This window comes from Propithecus coquereli, unplaced genomic scaffold (genome assembly GCF_000956105.1).
Source record: "Propithecus coquereli isolate 6110/MARCELLA unplaced genomic scaffold, Pcoq_1.0 Scaffold1, whole genome shotgun sequence".
NCBI classification, from domain to species: Eukaryota; Metazoa; Chordata; class Mammalia; order Primates; family Indriidae; genus Propithecus; species Propithecus coquereli.
Window position 1 is genome coordinate 26,612,637 of NW_012133857.1, and position 23,377 is coordinate 26,636,013.

A 23,377-nucleotide genomic window follows, 5' to 3' on the forward strand; every position below is an offset into this window, starting at 1 on the left:
TGCCAAATTCAAATATTCCAAAAGAAATGTGCATATATCCTTGAAAAATTCACCCTGTAAAATCCTGCACCAGTCTGAAGAGCCCACCATCACACCCCACCCCACCACCGCCAGCCTCCCCCCGGAACCCATTTTTCCAGTGTTGCCTTTTAGGTAATAAAATCAGCAATCTTTTCTCCCTTTCAGCAGCCATGGTTACTGACTCTGGGCATAGATGACTGCCCACGCCCAAGGAGGTTATAAATAAGCCTCCTGAACAGTTATTAAAAACCAGGACACTGGAAAAATTTCTCTGGACCCAGAAAATGTCAGCGAGACCATGACATGTAGCCGGGGTGTATCGGGCGCTCTGGGCTGGGCTCTGTTCCCCTCCTATCCTATCCCACCTTGCTCTGAGAATGTCCTCTGCTTCCCCACGTACCAGAAAACCCAACCAGGAAAAGAAATGATTCTCTAATGACTTTCACTCTGTTGGTTTTCATCTGGCCCCTGGTCCGTGAGCCAGGGGTGACATGCAGAGCCATGAAATGCCAGCAAGAGGGCATAGGTTCCTTGTGGATCACAGAGGATGTCACCCTATGGGACCAGTGGGAAGGTGTCCCTCAGGACGTCCTAACCACCAAGCAAGAGGGTTGGGCTCCATCCAATCTCCCCTGCCAAAATATCTCCTCATTGGCCTGAAACCCCTACATTAAAATCACCACAGAGCCATACCCCAAAGATCAGCTTTGTCTACAGAAAGCCATAGCTAAATTACATAAGGGACATTTGATGTCAAATTCAAATATGGCGGTGCTTCTGTAGCAAGGTCTCAGATCAGGAGGTCAGCCCCAATGGGTGGGAGACCTATGGTGCAGTAGCACATGCCTGTGGTTCTACCTCCTTGCAGCACAAGCCCTCTTCCTTTGAGAGCCTTGATTTTCCTTTGAGAATCCCTCCCTCTCCATTATCAGCCGTGCAGTGTTGATGAGCTTGACCTCACTGCCTACTTCCTGGGATGGGCACAGTGCTCAGACCTGACCTACCACAGCAATCATTCCCCCTGGCCATGGAGGCTCAATGCTGGGACTTTTGGTGACGCTATCAGGAATGAGCAATTCTTTTTCTCCTTCACCAGATGCTAAAGGATGTTGGCCTAGAGCAGCTGATGGCCATCTTTGCTGTCCCCGAGAAGAGCCTGCCTGAGAATGAAGCCAGTGTGGAGGAAATCAGAACTGAGAGATGGAAAGAAACTGAGACCTGATGATATCATTTGGGCCCCTGGAACTAAACATCTGTGAAGTTCACTGTTACTTGATCAAAAACAATTTTGTTTGTTTATACGGTTGGAGTTGAGATTCTGACATTTCCAAACAAAAGAGTTCCTCAATCCAACAAACAAGGACAATCCCTATGCATTTCCCAAGTATATCCCAGCCTGGCCATGGGGCCAATGGATAGGATCTAATTTGAGTTCTGGGTTTTTAAATCCATATTTCTGGACTGGGCTGCACATCTTCCCCAGTGATGGGATGAATGGAAAGATCTGGGCCATACAATTCACGAGCCCATGTGAGGTGTGGCCACTCAAGCAACTGGCACCAGCTGGCTAGGAGGCTTTACCCAACTATTTAAATAACATTTGGGTTAGAGAATGGCTGTCCAAGTTATGCAGAAGAGCAGGAGAAATGTCCTTTCTCCAAATTAAATATAGAAATGTTTTGCATTACAAGGATTAAAAAACATTTCAGACATTCTTGAGTTGTTCCAGTTGTTGCTTCAGAACCTCAACACTGTTGTGTTCTGGTTCTTTTCAGATGGGCCAGCAATGCTAAAGCATTACCTCGTCACCTCCTTGCAATCGCGGCGTTGGTTGGGTGTTGCACAACCATTTCCCCCGCCAAGCTGCATAGCTGATGCATATTAAAGGCGTGCACTTGCCGCAGCAAGGCAACGCTGATCAAAGAAGCCAGGAAGCCCTTTTAGACTTGCTGTGTCTCCACTATCCAGGCCGATGACACAGGCACTTTTAGCTGATGCCGGCCTGAGTCAAAAATCACAGCGTAGGCGAACGTTAATCCATTTCTAGTGCTTTTCGAATCTGTCATCCTCTGTCTCCCAGAGGACCCCTTCTCCTGGAACACTGTACACTTCTGCCAATCTCCTTTGCTAAGTCACTGTCATACTGATCCTCCTCTTCACCCTGTTTATACCTTGGATGCTGTTAACCTTCACCTCTTAGCCTGGGCTGCACAGTCCCAAACTGCCTCCTGATGGGTCTCTCTGCATCAGCACTTGCTCTTTTCCAATCAATTCTTGATGCAGCAGCTGAACTCATCTTTTCAAAACGCAAACTGGATCACATCACCTCCTTCCATGCTTGGCCTGATAATTTTAAGGGCTTTCCATTGCCCATAGTAGAAAGGCTTAAACCTTTAAAATAGTTCTAAATGGCTCTGCATTATCTGGCCCTTGCCTTCCATCCTAGTCTTCTTACTCTCAGTGCTCTACCTAGCCATGGGGCCTTCTTTCAGTTCTTCATATTTGCCATAAAGTCCTACCACAGGGCCTTTGCACATGCTGCTCTAAGGGCAGGGCCCCTTCCCTTATCCCTTAAGCAACACGTTTTCAAGATGCCCTCTCTGACCTCCCTGAGTCAGCCACACCCCTTTTGCATGCCCTCCTAGCCTCACACTTACCACAGATGCCAGTTTCCATTGTACAATTGGATGGTTACTGTCTATCAACTCCATTGGATGATGAGGTCCAGGAGGGCAATGCCCACGTGCAGTCTGGCTTAGCATTGCATCCCTAGCATCCTGCATGGGCTGTGGCACCTACGAATACTAGTAACAGCTAATACTCAATGAGCACGGAGAGGGTGTTGGGCATTGTTCTAAATTATTTATATGAATGAACTCATTTAATTCTCACTACAACTCTGCAGGGTAGAACACTATTGTCATTATATTTTAGAGATGAGGACACTGAGGCACAGAGCAGATAAATAAGTCAGTCGCCCAAGGTCACACAGCCATTAAACTGCAAAATCCAATTTCCAACTGTGGCAGACTGGTCTACAGCCCACACTCTCACACAGTCTGCTATAACTCCCAGGGTAGGCGCTCAAGTCATATTTGCTGAATGAACAAATCAATGAATGAATGAATCAATAAATGAACAGAAATTATCTTTCCCTTTCTTTTGCTCCCATCCACATCTGGATGCCCTTCCTAGAGGTCCCAACTCTGATCCAACCACCCCTTACTGAATCTGACTGTTTCTCAGGGAATGGTCATAGTCCCAGCCTCATCATTCTGCACCAGGGTCCTCCACTGGGACCAGCTCATGCTTTCTAGCTGTCCGGGTGGTGTGGCCCCTGCCTGAGGCAATCAGTCCCATTTCCGACTCTACGACACACCTGGGCCCAGCCCTGCCCCCCTACAGCTACAGCTTTGGTCTCCTCTCCCCTGGTGCCTCTTGCCCAGGCACCAGCCCCTGGACCTCTGCACTTGTCTGCCTTGTCTTTCCCTACCCCTGACCTTGGCACATCATCTCGGACTGCCACTTTTGTCCTTTGTCGTTCAGCTGTCATTTCACACTTGTGCTCTCAGCATTGCCAGAGTCAAACAGACACATCAACAAGCCAGCTACAACAGGAAAGGGAATTCTTGTTTCTTCCTATAGAGTCATTGTGCAAATCTCCCAACTGTGATCCTGATCCTGATCCTTCTTGTGAGGATATATATCAGAGTGGTTAAGGGCATGGCTTTGCAGTCTGTCACACCTGGGTCCAAGTCCTGGCCATCTGTGGCAACCATAGGAGGATCACAACTTCTGTGAACCTCAGGGTACTCATCTGTAAAATGGGTATAATAATCAGACTTGTCTCAGAGGGCTCTTGTGAGGGTTTACAGAGATGTTGCACATGAAGTCATTAGCAGGCCGGGTCATGGTCAGTGGTCTCCTGTGATTATTATCAGGTACGATCACCATCATTAGCAGCTGTAGCATCTTTATGATCATCACTCACTTAGCCATGGTATAGTGGTTGAGGGCACATGCTCTGGATCTAGAATGCCCAAGTTAAAATCCTGCTCCTCTATTTCCAAGCTGTGTGGCCTTGGGCTACTCAGCCTCTTGGGACCTCAAACATATCATCTGTAAAACAGGAACAACAACTGTATCTACTTCATACGATTGTTGTGAGGATTGAGTGAGTTCGTTCATGTAAAGTGCTTAGAACGGTATCTAGTACGTGCTAAACATGCAATAATGTTAGTTGTCCTTTATGTTGTTATTATCCTTGTTTCCAATACTATGATCATACAGGCTGCAAGCTGCGTTAGAGGCATGTGCAGGGAAGGGCAGGGTTAAAGAGCTTCTGCAAGGCTCCCACACTGCGGTGGTGTAAACAGTGACTGCGCCTGCCTGACTCACTCTGTGTGAACATAAGGGATGGATTGTGTTTTCTGAGGAGAAGGCACTGTACACTCCCAGTTCTAAACAAATTGAGAGGTGCCAAAGCCCAGAGCTGAGGCTGGCGAGCCTTTCAGATCTGTTCTGAGGAAAAATGCTGCCCACAAAAAGATCATGCTTCACGCCAGATTAAACATTACAGACTTACTCAATAATGTAAGTCACTGACCATGGGAGAAAAAAAATCCATTATCTTGAAATCTAGCTTCAGCTGAAGGATCAAGGTGTTTTCACGAAGACTTCTGTGGGATGTACCTGATATTCAGACTGTGACTCTGGGATTTAAAGATATGCAGACAGTTCAGAACGCCACTGCTATATGCAGACGGTTTGAAGGACTACTGAATTTTCTAGCAAAATTCAAATGCAACAGTGAGGGACAGCAGCAAATATACCAACCTTCCGAGTCTAGGCCCTGGTGCACGTGTGTGTGGGGTAGGATGTGAGAGGCTACTTAGGGTCTGCACCAGTGAAGAACGACCACGCTGTGCTCAGAATATCAGGCACAATCTTTCCTCCGCACCACCGTGTCTGACAGGTCCACAGAAACACCGGGACACAAGATGAATTTCTTTAATTCCCTGTTTCTCATGCTAGTTAGGGAAAGGAGGAGTCCACAGGAGCATTTTCAAACCTCAAATGCAAACCTGCACAGCTGGTGGATGTTGGAAGTTAGTAGCCCAAACATAGTTAGAGGCTAAAACTATGGACTGGCATGTTTAGAAGGAGAAAGAATTAATAATAATAAAAAGTACCGCATAACCATTATAGAAGGTCATATGTGTCAAAGAGTATATTATTGGGTTTAAATGCCTTTGCCATTTAATTCTCACAAAAACTATACGAAGGAAGTTCTGTACTACTAGTTACCTAATTCCATAGACGAGGAAAGTGAGTTTTACAGAGTTTAAGTGACTTGTTCAAGGCCACATACTGCTAAATGACGAAGGCTGGATCTGAATCCAGGAATGTGACTCCAGAACCAGTACTCTAATCATCAATGGAGAATCTAGAAAATCAGGGCTCGTATGAGGACTTCCAGAGACCAATGACGGGCTAGTCTCACGCCCATCCTATCAGATCATTTGTCATCTGTACCATCCAGCAGGGTCACCACCAGCTACACGTGACTATTGGAACTTAAATTAACTAAAATTAAATGAAATTTAAACTTCAGGCCATTGCTATTGAGCAATGTGTCTAGTAAGTGCAACTGATGGCCTGAAATTTTAATTTGGTTTAACTGAAATTTCAATAGCCACATGTGGCTAGTGTCTACCATATTGGACAACGCTGATCTTAGGAAATTTGTCCCTCAGTTTTGTCACATGCAGTCAGGATTGTTTTCTAAAAATCTGAGGCAAAGAGGCGTTAGTTGCTTTACCCAAGGATCCATAGAAAATCATGAGAATAAATCTCCCAAGATCTCTTCCACAGGAGTGGAAATTGCATGTTCCGTTCTTCCCCACTTGGCCTTTCCAGTGTTCTCCAGCCTCCAGCCCTCCTGATTTCCTCATAAGCCACGATGTGAACACAATTGACAGTCAGAACAGACAAACCCAGGCGCATCTCTCCTGCTCAGACAATGGTGCACATCGGCATCAGCAGAGAGCTGGTTAAAATGCAGATTCCTGGGCCCCACCTTTGTAGAGTTCGGATGCAGGGGACCTGGGGAAGGCCCAGGAGTCTATGTTTTAATCAAACACCCCAGTGATTCCAATTCAGGAGGTCTAGCTTTGAGAAACTCTGCTTCAGAGGCTGAAGTATATATCTGCTGGCCTCTTAAAATAATTATAGCACATAAATCTTTTGAGAATAACACAACCTGGGCTGGAAGCCAGGCAGTCATGGCTCTGCACTAATTGCTCACTTCTACGACATCAGGCAAGGCGCTTAGTCACTGAGGCCTCATTTTTTTCTTTTTTTATCTGAAACATGGGGGTAAGGATATCTGCTTTTTGTCCTGAGACAAAAGGGAACACAGATGTGAAAGTATTTGAGGGGAATAGAAGGTAAAACGCACTGCATAGACATCCTACAACTCAGGGCCATGTTTTGTTTGTCTAGCAGAGAATTTAAATGGATTGAGATTGAAAGGGTCATAAAAACCTCCCAACAACAACAACAAAAGCCCTGGACCAGATGGATTCACAGCCACATTCTGTAAGACCTACGAAGAAGAGCTGGTACACATAATACAGAAATTATTCCATAATATTGAGAAGGAGGGAAACCTCCTCAACTCATTCTACGAAACCAGGATCACCTTGATACAAAAGTCAGGAAAGGACACAACAGCAACAACAACAACAAAAAAACTACGGACCAATATCTCTTATGAATATAGGTGTTAAAAGCCTCAATAAAATACTGGCAAACTGAATTCAACAGCACATCAAAAAAATAAGCCACCAGGACCAAATGAGCTTCATCCCAGGGATGCAAGAATAGTTCAACATACATAAATCAATAAGTCTGATTCACCACATAAACAAATGCAAAAACAAAGACCATATCATCGTCTCAATAGACGCAGAAAAAGCATTCAACAAAATCCAGCACCCTTTAGGATAAAAACCCTCAACAAACTAGGCATAAAAGGAACATATCTCAGGATTTTACATTTAAAATAATTCACATTTTAAACTCCTCTGGAAAAACTAGAAGTTCGACAGGATGAGGCTCATTAGGTTGGTAGCCTGGTGTGATTACGTGCAAGGTTCTGGAATCATATGCACAGGTTCAAATCCCTGCTTTACCATGTAAAAGCTGGGTGACTTTGAGTGAGTCCCTCAACCTCTCTGTTTCTCAGTTTCTTCAACTCTGGAACTTGAATTATAATAATATACTTCCCTCATGGTGTTGGAACAATTTAATTAAGTGAGTTAATATTTATAAAGTGCTTTGAACAATGTTTGGCATACAGTAAGAGCTATATACGTGTTAGTTGAATAAATAAATATCCCTGCACATGGCAACAAGCAGCTGGAGCTAGGCGGTGGCTGTCCCCTTAGAATGGGGCTGATATGCACAAGCTTATCACAGTCTCCATCCAGAGACCTTTGATTATGGGATCCCTGCTATAAGAGATAGACAGATGGCTCCCTCCTCTGGTACCCTGCCCATAAAGGGGCAGATATACTTAGCACATCTTAGAGCACTACTTTTCAAGCTATTAGTGGTGAAGGACCAGTTTGCTTTGATTTTCAGTCCACTGGGTACTGACACATGGTCCTGCTGAGTATGACTGATACATAGCACAGGACACAGACAACTCATCACATGAGTTCCACAACACCCCGATTGGTCTATACCTTGAGTGATAATATGAGCCCACTGAACCCACTCTTGGATGTCACAGCAATGTTGAACTGCTCTACAAGTTTCTAAGCACCCTCAGTGTCAGTACTTAATCTCACTGCTGATGGGTAATAGTTCTTGGCCAGTATGATCCTCAGACTCCACTTTGAGTAGCACCATCTTAGAGAAAATCTATGTCTGTCTTCATACGCACACAAACCAGCTGGACAACTTGGTTGGAGCGAGAAACCATGAGATTGTGTCTCTCCCCACTTCCATCCTTTTTAGCCAGCCCGCCTTCGCCTTGTCTAGCCACACATTTCTTATGTCTTTATCTGCACATTAAAACCGGCTCCCTGGTGAGAAACTGGGGTTCAGAACAGCCTCAGAAACTGTCACGGATGCTTTGGCGTCCCAAGCAGCACCAGGCTGGGGCACCTGGGCCCCAGGTGTTGTGAGTACCGATATCAGCTCACAGCTGCAACTTCACTTCTGAATGTTGCCTTTGGCCAACTGGAGCTGCTTTGCCCAAGCCCACAGCCACAACCTTCTCCCACCGTTGCTCCCTGGCAGCCCAAAGCCAGTGACTAACTGACGTGGTGGCACAAAACGTCTGCCTCTCTAGCACAAAAGGAAACCAACTGTACAGTGCAGTGCCGCCTCCAGAGCCCTCTGTGGGTCAGGCTGAAGCCAGACTCCAAGGGAGACCTCATTCTCGCCTGGCTCCTCCCCCTGCCCAGTCCTGTTTCTCTCACTCCCCTTCTCCTGGGAGCACCCAGACCCCTGTCCCAGGCTTTGTTTCTGGGGAATCTCATCAAAGACAGAAGCCATCCAAAGCTTGGGCTTACCTTCCCCAGCAGCCTGGGGGAGTGGGGCACGTGGTAGGAACAACATTAAGATCCTGAAGATCAGCATCCGGACACCCAGAGACCACCCCTTACTATCTGTTTTCCAGGGGAATAGGACCTACCTGTTGCGTTAGACAGGGCCAGCGATTCCATGGAGCCCCGAGGGGTCTGCTCTGTGGGTGTCATGTCCTCTGTGTATTTCAGGGAACTGATTGGATGACGCGTCCGGCACTGCTGAGCGGACATGCCCCCTTCCTCCTCCTCCTCCTCTTCCTCATACTTGGGGACTTGGATGCTGCCGCGGGTTTCACTGAAACTCTGACTGGACATGTCGCTGTAGCTCTCCTGGGACCTCAGCCTGCCCGGGTAGTAGTCCTCGCGGCACTCCTTGATGAAGCTGCCGCCGTGCCCCTTCATGGCCAGTGACGAGCTCCTCTTGGGGTTGCTGAAGTGCTTGGGCCACATGTCGGGCTGGGCCCCGGCCCCCTGTCCCCCCGGACTGTAGGATGTCCTGATGTTGCACTGGCTGAGGAGCTGCAGGGGGCTCTGGGACTGGTTCTGCTCCATCTTGTTCCCGTAATGGTAGGGCTCCTCGCGGCTCCTCCAGATGGGGTCCCGGTTGAGGCTGGGCGTCTGGCTGGACAGGCTGAGCATGTCCATCTGCAGCGACAGCGGGTCCACGTCGGCCGACAGCCGATTGGAGCTCACTTGCAGCTGGCTGTGCTGGTTCAGCATGGGCTCCTCCGTCTTGCCCTTGTTCTTGCCGATTTTGGCGCTGCGCCGGGACTCCTTGGCCCTGGCATTCTGGAAGGCTGAATCGGATGAGTCAGAGCCGTTGGGGTCCTCCCCGGCACTGCAGGCCCGTGAGCAGAATATCTGGCCCTGCTTTGGGAGGAACGGTCGCCCCAGGAGGGATTTCTTGCAGTGAGCACAGCAGAAGCAGGTCTCGGTGGCGTGCCAGTGTTGGCCGTCGTAGGTCATCTGACCTTGGTCGATCCCTGAGGAAAAGAGAGACATGGAAGAGGCTCACGAGCTGCTCAGAGCCCTGCATTGTGACATGAAACACACAGGAGAATTCCAGATGTGGCAGAATAAATTGTCGACAAATCAACACTCAGGTCCCCACGTAAATGGTATTCACGTCCTGTTAGGAGAACCCCTTGTTCCACCAGAAATCTTCTTAACTCATTCGCTCCCGGCACGGAGAAGCTAGAGCCTGGGACACATTTCCCCCAGATAAACAGCAATGATACTAGTAACACAGGATAATGCAGTGCTTTAAGTTTATATACGTAAACTCATTTAATCACTCAACTGTTTAAGGTAGGTTTCTAATATTTCCATTTTTCACACAAGAAAGTAGAGGTCTACGAGGTGCAGTAACTTGTCTAAGTTAATATAATTAGGAATCAGACACGAGGTCTGCACCCAGGAAGTCTCGTTCCCAACCATGACATTGATACTGTCTCCTTCAATCTAATTAAGTGTCTGCTCCAAAGCCAGCTCCTCTGAGAAGTCTTCCTGCCCACCCTGACAGTGGCTCTCCACCACGCTCCACCCCAACCTGCTGCATTTTCTTGACAGCGTTAAAGCTGCTTTGCATGGCACCACTACATGTGTGCATCTGTTCGTTATTGACTTGCCTCACTAAAAGTGAAGTGTTATGAGGACAAAGTAGTTAAGTTCCTGTGGCATCTCCAGGACGTGGAACGTGGCCTGGTGCTTGATAGGGGCTCTTCATATATCGAAGGGACAGGATTGAATCCCATCGCCAGTGTATGCCATTCCAATGGGCAAGTCACTGTGGCAGCTCAGTGAACGCCACGGTCTAAATGTTTGTGCCTCCCCCAAAACTTGTAAGTCGACATCCTAAACCCCAAGGTGATGGTATTGGGAGATGGGGCCTTTTGGGAGGTGATCAGGGTATGAGAGTGGAGGCCTCATGCACGGGCTTAGCGCCCTAATAAAAGAGGCCCGAGGGAGCTTGTTTGCCCTTCTGCCGTGGGAGAACCCAGCAAGAAGGCACCATTTGTGAACCAGGAAATGGGTCCTTACCAGACACCAAATCTACCAAGGCCTCGACCTTAGACTTCCCAGCCTGCAGAACTGTGAGTAAGACATTTCTGTTGTTTATAAACCACCCAGTCTGTGGTATTCTGCTACAGCAGCCCAAACAGACTAAGTGGAAAAGAAAAAAGTGGATTTCAACTCTCGGTAAGGAAAAACCTAGACATGGTTTTTAAAAGACATTGCCCCTGCACGAGCACACGTGGCTTTTGCTTAACTCCATGGGGAAGGGAAGAGGCACAGGTCCTCCCCGTGACAGCGCTGTGTCTGGTTTACACAGTCTGGCCACACTGCGCGCTAAGGGAGCCTCCCACGGCCCCCGGGGTCCCGGTTTCCATCATCTTCTGCCTTCTTCTGGTTATAGGACTTACTCTCGCTGTGGGACACCATCTCCCTGCCATCCTCAGGCCACAAGCTGTGGGTGAGGCTAAAGCCACCGCTGGACCCAGCACTGCCTGGCAAAAAACCCTCTTTCCCAGCCCCCAGGGACTGGTCCAGTGGAGGCACGAGACCTACTCTAAGCCAATGAGGGTCACCTGGACTTTTGCTACGGCAGTGACGTAGCAGGCTGTTTATAGCAGTTGCTAAACTGGCAGGAGGGAAGCCGTGAGCTGTTGGGGCCCCCTCGCGTGGGGAAAGCCAGCAGGGAACGCAGTCCCAAGTGATGTCTGTAGGACGGAAAGGGACCTCTGTGAGGTCCTGATGTAGAACGATACAGGCTTTCCAGAAAGGAGTGCGCACGTGAACCTCCACCTTCAGTGGCTGAGAGTTCCTGAGCGTGGACTTTCAAGGAATAACCTCTGGAGACTTGTCTAGAGAGACGGGGAGCAAGAAACTGGGGAGAAAAAGAGAACGGCAAGAACAAAAGGCCACAGCCAAGGCAGCCTCTCTTTCCCTCCCCTTCTCTTCCCTGGCTTACTTTTGTGTCGCTTGAGCCCAGGAGAGAGAGGCATGAGATAAATCCTTCCCTTATTAGCTCTTTCCCAAACTAAGGGGTTCTCTCTTCATTCTGAAACTGTACTTGGGGACTACGAGGCAATTTTTATAGGGACCAGAGCAGCCGCAAGGGGCTCCCTAAGTGAGAAGAGCACTGTGTGGGTCAGCTCCACCCTCGTAGCACCTGCGCTCCCAGGCGTGGTGAGAAGGAACTGGCCGGGGCCCCAAGGACACTTCCTCCCCAGGCCCCCAGGCGGAGGAAGCAGGAGCAGACAGCACAGGGACACATGATTCTGCACTAGTTAAGGGTGAAGCTTCAGAACTCTGGCAGACGCAGGTTCAAACCCCAGCTCCATCCCACTCCCGCTGGTTGTAGAGACGCTGAAGCCCATCTACGTGTGTTCAAATTTTGACTCTGGTGCCTTCTAGCTGTGTGAACCTAGGCAAGTGGCTTCACCTCTCTGTGCTTGGTCTCTTCAGCAATACAATGGAGATGATAATAGTACTTATTTCTCAGGGTAGCTGTGAGGATTCACTGAGTTAATAGGCAGAGAGTGCTGAGACCTGGGCCTGCTAACTATTCCGGACGAGGTCTGAAAGGCCGTCCCCTCTTTGCTGAGGGTCACTGCCGACATACAGTCCAAGAAAGAACTAGGAGGCTGCGCAGTGCCCCCTCCCCTCTCCCACGTTCTCTCTCCTCCTCTCCGCCCCCTTTCTCGTGTGCCAAGAATGCAGAGAGCTCCTGCTGGCATCCCCGGGTCCTTCACTGTGCTCCTACTCAGCACCGCGTCCCAGGCAGCTACGGCCTTCCCCGCTGCCTGCCGGCGCGCACCGGAAGTCCAGTCCCTGCAGCCTGCCTGCCGCCAGCTGCTTCGCCACGCTTTGGCACGGGAACACGCTCACATGCGGCAGCAAGGCCCGGCTCCCAGGGACGGGGCCTCGCGGAAGGACGGGCTCGGGTGGGGGAGCGGAGGGGAGGCAGGTCGTAAAGCGGTCCGCAGGCAGCAGAACGTGGCCCCCGATAAGCATCCGCAATGTCAGATGGTCCCCTGAACTGCTCCTGAACTCCAGACATCTGGGAAAGGGCTCTGCTGTCCCACATCCAAGCGTTCCTTTTTCATTCCCTCCCTAAGCCCTTTAAGTACTTCTCTGAGCGTGTATGTGTCTACTGCTGCCACAGCCTCGGTCTGTTTATAGGACTGTTTACTCTGCTGTGCGCAGGCGAAAGCACCGTTGCCCTGGCAACGGCGGCCCGATGCAGGGTCTGCTCTGAGCGACTGTATAAATACGGAATATTTGTACAGTATGGTCCGAGGTAAAGCACCCAGCGACTGAGGAATCTATGATATACAGAGCACACTCCTTCATTGTCGCGGGAAATCACGTTTTACAGAAAAGCGGATGTAAAACACACAGGAGGGACAGCATTTTAACTACAGCAGCAGCATACCGCAGGCCACCGCGGTGCTCTTTTCTGATAAAACACTGATGCCTTTTCATGCATTGAAGAGGAAAGGAGAAGGGAATGCCAATAAAAAGTCCTGGATAGACAGGAGAAGAGAGAAAGAGACGGAAACCAGGAGCCACCTGAGGTGTGCATGCTATAGAAACAGACAGAGACGGATTTTCTCTCTCCCACGCGCTGAGCAAAGAGTCTAAGTGGCAGCTTCTGGAGAGGCCTTTAGCCTCCATAGACAGAGATAGAAGAAATAGAAATACTAATGGGAAGGGAGTATCATTGCTATAGTCTAGGTTTCTGCACACTCAGCCCCCTGTATCCGAGCAAGCATTTACCTGCACCCTCGAATCCAGCACTGGGTGAGCAGTACTGGGCAACAGGTTGCACCATTTTCCCTGACACCGTCCCACTCCCTCCCCTTCTTCACGCATCCAGCCACCTGGCACAATCGAGCCCCCTTTCCTAACTCTTAGCACGAAAGGTCTACCTGTTTGACTGTTTTGTGAGAAATGAAAGCTCCTGGGTACATACTCGAGGCATCTGGCTGTGAGAGGGGTGAGGTTTTCAGGGTTCAGGGGAAAAGGGACTGACCATCTCCAACCCCCAGAGGAGGATGCAGCTGGACTACGGTCTTCAGAGCAGAGCTTAGCCCTGGGCTGACGAACTCCAGCTCAGACAGGCCTCACAGGAACATGCCTGAGTGTGTGGGACAGGATTGGCCAATGACAAAGCACCGTTGAGCACACAGTAGGTGCTTTGTCCACAAAGCTGGGATTTTTATCAGCACCCAGAGCTCTCCAAATACTAATTGTTCATTTGAACACATCCCCCTCCCCGCCCCTGATGAACCAGGGAGACAAAGCCACTACTTTTGGGTCTCAATAAAACCGTTTAAGCGGGACCAAATGGGCTGCCAAACAGGTTATCTCCACATCTCACTATAGGTAAGAAGTTGGCAGCTTCTGAACACACTTCTTGGGATTGCACAAGCCATGGGATGATCCACTTTTTTTTTTTTTTTTGCAAAGGTTGGCTCATTCCTAAGGTGCCAGAAAAGGCAAGTTGAATGAAGAAGCCACAACACTGTATGATCTGGGACAGCATTGAAGGGCTGAACTAATTGGTTATTTGCAAAGGGAAAATGATTTTCACCATCTCAAATCTGCTGCTTATTTGGGGAATTAATAATAGCTTTTGAGCTATTTGAGGTTTGCTTTGTATTTGCCTGGGGTAGCTCTTGCTAATTTCTTTTTTAAAAACCCATGTTTAGCAGAAGCCATCTGGTTTCCTAGACTATCTCTTGCTTCCAAGAAGACCACTTTGGTTCTTCCCTCTGCTGCTCCCTGACTTTTTCCAAGGAGGCTATGGAAGGCATCAGTTTATACTGTCCCCCCATATTTTCCTTCTGAGACTGCCTCTACCCTTGGTAGTGGGTTTGTGCATCACCAAAGCAGAGCTGATAAGATTCTTATTCAGAGGAACTGAATAAGAAACCAGAAGAGACAGAGTGCCTCTCCTTTTGAGAATATAAGTACTAAGACTAGGTATAACTAGTGGGTCATCTTGGCCACCATGTGAAAGTAGCTTATTCCCAAATGATGCCAAGAGAAGGCAAACTAAACTGAGACACAGAGAAAAAAACAGATTTTGTTTGAACCCTTGATCCATCCCTACCTGAAGCCAGTATACTTCTTGGTCTTTCCAGTAATGCGATCCAAGAAATTCCCGTTTTCACTTAAGCTAATATAAGTCAGGTTTTACCACTTGCAACCAAAGGTATTCTAATTACACCAGACACAAAGGAGATGCAGTCACAGAAGTACCAAGCTGAGTGCAAAGCATCGTCTCACCTATGTGTTGGGCACAGGTGTCACAATATTCCGCGTACAAGGACTCGAAGCAGTGGCAACAGTAGGGCCTCCCCTCCTTCATGATGTAGCGCTGGCCGCCCAGCACCGTCTCACACTCGAAGCAGCAAAAATGTTTCATGTGCCAGTGTCGCCCCTCAGCTTCTGTGCACTCGTCCGCAAAGATGATCTGGACATGGGGAAGCCAAATGGTCAGTGTTTCAGATCCAGCCATAAGAACACCCTTTAAAGGAAGAAATTGACGGGGGCCCCAAACTAGAAGGGTAAGGAAGCAGGTCCCACTTATAAATTGCTAAACAGAAATCTATATGCATTATGTTAATTCTATATCTATATCAGCTCCTATATGTGGATTTGCCTAAAACACAATTAAACATGGTTTCTATCATGGCCAGGGATTAACTTAACCACATTTTAATAAGAGAAAGAATGTTTTACCCCAAAGAATATAAAGCCAGATCAAAAACTGACAGCTCACAGGCACACTGGACATACACAATCTGCTTCATGTGTCCTGTACACAGTGTTTTTAAAAAGTGGGAAACATCATATAAACACCTGGAATCCTGATTTCTCTTTTGGAAACATAACATGTGGCAATGCTCCGGACACATTCCTGCATGGCAGTAGCAAGTCAGAGCTAAGAAGAGGGATGGCTGAATTCAGATGAGTGTCGAGTTCTCTAATTTGAGATATTATTCACCCTTCCCTATTGCCTGAAAATAGGTCACCTTCATTTACAGTACCTGCCTGGCCCTCAAAAGCATTTGTGTTTTGGCCCCTGATATAAAGTTTTAAAATTTCCAATCACAGATTTCAAAATCTACTGCAAAGCTGTGGTAATTAAGCTAGTGTAGTATTGGCCCAAGGATGGATATATAGGTTGATAGAATAAAATTGAGAGTCCAGAAATCAGCCCATACATATTTGGTCAATTAACTGTCAAAAAGGGTGCCAAGACCATTCTATGGGGAAAGAATGGTCTTGTCAACAAACAGAGCCAGGACAACTGGATAGCCTCATGTAAAAGAATACGTTTTCTTTACACCTACCTCACACTATACATAAAAATTAACTCAAAAGGGACCAAAGACCTTAAATGTAAGGGCAAAAAACTATGAAACTCTTAAAAGAAAATACAGGTATAAGTCTTCATGACCTTGGACTAGACAATGGTTTCTTAGATACTAAAAGCATAAGCAACAAAAGAAAGCATAGATAAATAGACTTCATAAAATTAAAACCTTTTATGTTTCAAAGGGCATCTCGAGAAAGTAAAAATATAACTACAGAATGGGAGAAAATATTTGCAAACCATATATCTGATAAATCATACATTTGGACTAGTATCCATAATATGTAAACAACTCTTACAACTCAACAATAAAAAAGAAAAACAACCCAATTGAAAAAAAGGCAAAGGGTTTAAATAGATATTTCTCTGAAAAAGAAGATATACAAATAGCCAATAAATACATGAAAAGATGCTCAACGCTATTAGCTGTTAGAGAAATGTGGATCAAAATCTCAATGTGATATTACTTCGTACCCACTAGAATGGCTACGATGAAAAAGACAATAACCAAGTGTTAGTGAGAATGTGGAATCTTCATTCATTGATAGCAGGAATGTAAAATGCTATAGCTGTTTTGGAAGACAGTTTGGCATTTCCTCAAAAAGTTAAACTTAGAATTATCATATGACCCAGCAATTCCACTCCTAGGTATATACTAAAGAGAACTACAAATATATGTACACACAAAAACTTGTACCTGAATTTTCACAGCAGCATGGTTCATAATAGCTAAAAAGTGGAAACAACTTAAATGTCCATCAGTGGATAAACGGCTAAACAAAATGTGACATAGACTTACAAGTGGACATAATTCAGCCACGAAAAGGAATGAAGTACTTATACATACTACAACATGGATGAACCTTGAAAACATCATGGCAAGTGAAAGAAGCCAGACTCAAAAGGTGACAGACATGTTACATGATTTCATTTATATGAAATGTCCAGAATATGTAAATCTACAGAGACAGAAGAGATTAGCAGTTGCCAGGGGCTGGGGAGAGGGGGAAAAGGGAAGTGACTGCTTACGCATACAGAGTTCCTCCTGGGTTGGTGAAAATGGTCTGGGAGATAGCAGTGACGGCTGCACAGCTCTGTGAATACGCTGCGACCCCCTGAACTGTATACCTTAAAAGCGTGAGCCTTAATGCTATGCAAATTATATCTCGGTAAACAAAAACTTCAAAGCACACTTGCTTCAATCCTCATACTCCAATACAACACCAAGTTGTATTATGAGCACTGAATTTCAGATGTGGAAACTGAGGCATGAATCAGAGTTGGACCTGATTTCAGTTTTCCAACTCTCTACCTAGTCTAGAACATCACTAGTCTAGAAAATCACTATTTGCATTAGAATGAATTAAGTCAGATCAGCTTCCTGCTAGAAGAGTAAATCCCTCATATGCAGTGTGTAAAAAAGAAAAGCCCATGTGAGAGTGTAGACTCTGGCTGAAAAAGAGGAGTATTCCCTGCCCCACTGCTGTATATAAGGTCAGACACACCCAAAACTCCTCTGCACAGGAGGAAACGCCTGGCTAAGACCTTTCCCCAAATTATTCCCATAAAAGTGGTCAGGTTTAGAACATTATTCTTTCTGCTCCCAACTTGTAAAGCCAAACCAGGCTTTATAAGCTGTCAGCTTACAAATCATCACAGGGCGTGCCTGGTGGGGAAAGAATGCCAGGCAGGAGGCTTGCGTTCTATTTTGCTTTCTTACCCGGGGTAGTAAATTCAAATACCTCTTAGGGCATGGGGCAGAGGCATCCAAATGGAGTATCCATCTGCCTCCTGAATTTCTACTCAGAACTTTTGTATAATAATAATGCTACCCATTTTCTTCTCTAACCAACCTGCCCCACTGAATCTTGAAAAATGGAACAATTTTAAGATTTAAACGGCACTCCGTTGCTGGTGATTATTCCCTGGGATCAGGGCTGAAATCTAAGGCTGCACGATGCCTTTTTTTTAAACGGTTCTGAGCTGACTTAGTGCCAGCTGTGTGTTACTTGGTGATCTCCTTGGCTATGGACACTGCCTTCTCACCAGGAGGCTATGAGTCTGCCATGTTCAGTAAAGCAGGCTGCAACCCAGACACTCCAGCAGCCAGGGTGGGGCTTCTCTTTCTACTTGTTTCTCTCTTTCTCAAGGGTTAACGCAAGAGGGTGGAGTGGCTTATGGTTTCCCTCTGAGCAGGAAGCCACAGGACCATGTGTTGGCTATGGCGGAACGGGGCGGGGGGGGGGGGGGGCTGGGCTGACGGGCAGGGCCGAGGGCCTGCGCGAGTTTGCTCTGACCTCGTCACAGGCGGCACAGCGCGGCTTCAGGCACTCGGCGTGGTGCCTGCCACAGTATATCTTCCCATCTTGGTAAAAGTAGATCAGATCTACCAGGAGCTCATTGCAGACAGTGCACACGAAGCACGGCGGGTGCCAGCAGACGCCGTGGCCGGCGCGCGAGGCAAATACAGCAATGTCCCCACCGTTGATCTGGCCTCCACACTGCAAGCCAAACAGAAAAATCAGTATGCACACCCGCCCCCATCTCTCAGTGCTGTGCCTAAATGACAAACTACCAGCACCTATAGCTGGTCGCTGAGCACTTACTTTCAAAGGAGCCACTGTGCCACCTGCTTCATACACTTGGCAGGGCAGGCTTCTCTTGCCCTCCCCAACCCTCCTTTCTAAAGGCCCACAAGTAGGATAGAGATAAAGTAACTGGGAGAATAAGGAATCAGAAAGATGGGAAAGAATTAAAAAGCTCTTTTAGCATAATAGTGTACAGGGGCTCTGCAGGCAGGAGGCGACCTGGCACAGAGCGAAGGCCTCGTTATCTTTTAGCTGCTGCAAACTCCATGCAGAGGCACAGCCCAGTCTAACTCCAGGAGGAGGAGGCCGGAGAGTGGGTACTGGAGGGGGGGGAGCCTGCACTGTTGGACAGAAGGGGGTGTCTATCAAAGCATGCCCACCCTGAACTACTTTCTGTGTGCCTTTCAGGCCTGCTTTTAGCCTGCCTCCTCTAACATCTCTCTGCGTAGTCTTGATTGACAGGCATCGCTTCTAAGGCCAGACTGCGGGAAGGGTTTCTTTCATATCCCTTCCCTGCTTTCCCACTCATTTTCAAAGTTTCCTCCTCTATCTGGAAAGGAACAAGGCAGAATCACTGATAACTCACGCTGACAGCTGGAGTTGGAATAAAAAGAATATGGTTTGAGAATCTTTGAGGGAGGAATACAGCGTGAAGAAGTGGGTCCAGGGAGATGCTTTCTGTTGACCTTGGCACAGGCCATGAGGTTCACAGCTTGAGTCTAGTACTAGGGTCCCATGTGGCTGAGCTCTGGGGGCAATGTCGAAAGAGTGGAGAAGCTACCTCCAAACCTTTCCCATGCCGTGGACATGGTATGAGTTGAAATGAATCATAGAAAATGAAGTAAAGTCCTCATGGAATAGTATCTGAGAGCTCAGCCGGGTGTATGACCAGGCAGAAGAAAGGCATCATGTTAGAGAAAGTACCATCCCTTCCTTCCATGATAATAATCCTAAAGTATGTATACACAATCCTATTTAATCCTCACCATAACTCTATGAGGTTCGTTATCCCCATTTTGCAGATGACAAAACCAAGGCAAAGTAACGTGGTCAAGGTCGTTTGGCAGGAACACGGGTAAAACTTATGAAAGGTCTTTCTGCCTCCACCATCTTGACACTATTATACACTACTCTTAGCATCTGCCCACAGACTGCCCAACCTTCCTTCCCCCTTAGGCGAGCCCAGCCTGCCTGGTTTCCAGAGACTGATTGGAGAGTAGCGAGGGCCCTGAATAGAGCACAGCGAATCTCGCATCATAACCACTGACCACCTGCATCTCAAGAGTAGGTCTCAAGGGTGCTTTTAATGAATGAAGACCCCGCTGCCAAATGTCTGATCAAGTAGCTTCTCCTTCCCATCTGAACCTTCTCACCTTACCCCTCTGAAATCTCAAAAAAGGGTCCCAAATGACATCTGCTCCCCTCGGGCAGTACCCTGTGCCCTCTTCATCGATCCAGCTGACATATCTTCAGCACCTGATGGGTCTACCCAGAGCCTACAGAGTTAGATGGGGCTGTTCAAAAAGCGGCGGGACTTAGAGAAGTGCCAAAAATGATGATCAACACCAGAAAACTTTTGGCAGTTGAGAGGTGGAGCAGAGTGAACCCCAGAGAGCTGGATTCCTACCCTTCTGACTATAAAATCCTCCCCCACTGTGCCCAGAGCACACAGGGTAGGAGAAAAGGCAAATCTAGACTCTTCTACTCAGGGAGGTCCCAGGGAGAATGCAATGGGCTGCATGCACTTAGATAAAGAACTCTCAAACCCCAGGAGAAGATCATTTATCACCCCCTTTAAATGGAACAGGTCCTAGGAAGACCCTGGGAGAGAGGCTGGCCCATGGCCTGGGCAAACTCCATTGTCTAAAGGACTCATTTTAAAATACCAATGCATCATGTCATTTCTCTGCTCAGTCCTTCCAGTGGCTCCCATGGCCCTACATGAACTCTGACTTTACCTGCTAATTCTCTCTCTTCACTCCCTCTGCTCCAGCTACACTGCCCAGCTCACTGTTCCTTGAACATAATAGACCACCTCCTGCCTCAGGGCCTCTGAGGTGGCCATTCCCTCTGCCCCAAGATCTGCATGATTCACTTCCTCTCAGACAACTTGCACGTCTTTGCTCGGATGCTACCTTCTGAGTGGGGTCTTCCCCACCACCTTACCTAAAATTGCAGCCTCCCTACACATCCAGTACCTCCTAGCCCCATTCCCTGCTATATATTTTTCTATTTTGCTGATGAAATTTATTGTCTGACTTCCTCCCCTAAGAACATAACTCCTTAGAAGGGCAAGATTAAGCTTTTGTGTCTTTTGTTCAGTGCTGTATCTCCAAGGCCTAGAACTGTGCCTGGCACATAGCAAGCACTCAATAAAATAATCGTTGAATGAATAAATGAATGACAGGATGCCAGAACGATGCCACTTCACTCCCCTGAATCCATGCTCACCTGTTCACAAATAGCTCCTGTCATGGTGACTGGGAAGGGCCTGACATTCCCTCGGCCCAAGTTTTCACGTTTCCTCTGGTTGCTGAAGAGCTTCAGCTCCCTCTTCTCTTCCTCATCCAGGGAGTTGCAGTATCGAACCTGAGTAGACACCGAGAACAGCATGGAGGAAGTGGCCCTTGCTCCTTGAGATTCCTGAAGCCCGTGCTCTGACTTTTCTCATTAAACAGGATCCCATTTGCTTTTATAGCCTTGGCCTGAACTTTAACAACACCAGCCTTGGAGAGACTTAAGGTGAGTCTCTGCTGAGATTGTTCACAGCCAAAAGATCTTACTAAAGGCTCTGAACTCTGGAGTTCAGCCTTGGGCAGGCTAAAGGTTCCTCGCCCTTACTGCCACACTCTGCTCACTGCACTAACATCAAATCCTCTGGGGTGGCTTTGGTGCCAGTGATTACCTGGGACGTTCCCCTTCTTCCAAATTGATTATAGAGACCTGATACTTTGATCTGGATGTGCCCACATCAATGATCTTCGACACCAAGAATGACATTCGGTCAGTGAGCCAGAACAGCTGTCCATGTGCTCACAGCTTCTGTTCTCGTGTCTCATTTTGGAAGAACAGGGAAACAAAGGCGTGAGCCTCAGGAGTTGGTCCAGAGGCATCTGTGGGGCTGCACGGAAGCTCCTGCGTGTTCATCTGGTGCGAGAGGGAGAGGGGCTGCCTGCCGAGCTTCGGTGGAGCCAACTCAAAGCAAAAGATATTTTCCTTCTTGTTAAACACAGAAACCCACAGAATTAAGGCGGGAACACTAAGGACATTTAAATCCAGTATTTTTTTTTTTACCATCTTCTCTTATTTATGCACACCTTGGAAATTGTGCTATAGTCTTGAACTATTATTTACTTAACGCTGTTTTTAATACTGACTCACTTTTTTGGAAACTTGAATACAGTTATTTAAAAAGAAAGTATATTATGACCACAAATGGAAAACCAACATCACCTGTGAAAAAGAGAAGGTGGCTATACAACTAAACAGAGTGAGAAGGAAACCATGCTGTTAGATTCTAGCTGGCCACTCTGCTTGCAGGAGATCCTGAAATGGAGATTCCCCATGCTCTTACTTCAGAGTGGAGACTGGTGTGAGTTAGAGAGCTGAGATACCTGTTAGCACTAGGCTGAAATTTCCTCCTTGATTATTCGACCACTCTATCACAAGGAGTGAAATACAATTTGAAAGGGAGTAACTCTCTCACTATGTGGTTTGATTTTATTTTCTGCCGTGTCCATATTCCACTCGAAGTCATGTATATCCCACACTTTAGGAAACCTGTTCCTAATTGCACCTCCTGTCTTACTTTGAAGTATTCTGGATGTCTGAGTTGCTCAGATAATTTGTCATACAGATGGTTAGGGGAAAACCTCTGAATTAGGACTGTTGCATCCTAGTTTGAAAACCAGTGCAGCTGTATATATCAACATTGTCTCATCTGGGTGAAAAAGAGGGTGATCAAATATTTACTTTAGAATCACAATCACCCTTTGTCCTCGCAAGGGCCATATCAAATAATCAGATCTGCCCACTGGGTCACACATACTGAATTCCCACCAATAGTAAGTTGTAATTTGAATGGTGTCTCTTTTCATGAAAGCACAGTTAACCATAAGCAGAACAAATTACTAGAAGCAGGGAAGAGCCAATCACTTCCCTGTATCAAATAAAAAGAGTTCAAAAAATGAAAATAAGTCTTCGTGTCAATGTCCCAGAGAGAGAACTGCAGTGACCTGAACATCCCAGAATATATGGTTATGCCCCTGACATTTTATGAACATATTTTTAAAGGCAGTCACACCCCTCCTGCTTGTAAAAACCCGCATTTTCACTTCCAAATTAGTTAACTGGGCATCAGGTTACAATGCCTGCTCTCAGGTTTAAAGGAGAAAGCATTATTTATATTTGCTTTACAAAGTCTGAAATAAGCAGCAGGAAAGAGAATCATAGTTTTCTTTCTAGGGATTTGCTTTAAGTTTTTGTCCCGCTTACTCAAATTTATTTTTCAGGCTCTCAAATGATCCCCTTTTATTCAAATGTGGACAGATAAGACTAAAAAACACTCATCTCCTTTGGGATTGAGCTGTTGGGATCCAGCTTGTGGATGGAAAGAGTTGGTAGAAAGCTGGTGTCCAGCTGTCTAAAGGGGTTATTTCTCCTTTCAATGCAAAATCACGTTTGTTTTAAATGCAAAGTAGACAGTTCGATTCCACCTTAAAAACCTGATGACTAAAAATTAATTTCTAGTTTATAAACCTAATCCCTTCCTGCGTGAT

The 23,377-nt window shown here is 47.0% G+C and overlaps 1 protein-coding gene across 1 annotated transcript in view; it reads right to left on the minus strand.

The window, feature by feature from the left end:
- The window catches only part of PRICKLE2 (prickle homolog 2 (Drosophila)), a 163,316-nt gene that overhangs the window by 37,625 nt on the left and 102,314 nt on the right, over nucleotides 1–23,377 (minus strand). The window contains exons 4-7 of the mRNA XM_012638692.1: nucleotides 21,051–21,188; nucleotides 18,309–18,512; nucleotides 14,919–15,105; nucleotides 8,729–9,604 (exon numbers count right to left, since the gene is read on the minus strand). Coding sequence (XP_012494146.1) covers nucleotides 8,729–9,604; nucleotides 14,919–15,105; nucleotides 18,309–18,512; nucleotides 21,051–21,188 — 1,405 coding nt within the window. The remainder of the gene's footprint in view (nucleotides 1–8,728; nucleotides 9,605–14,918; nucleotides 15,106–18,308; nucleotides 18,513–21,050; nucleotides 21,189–23,377) is intronic.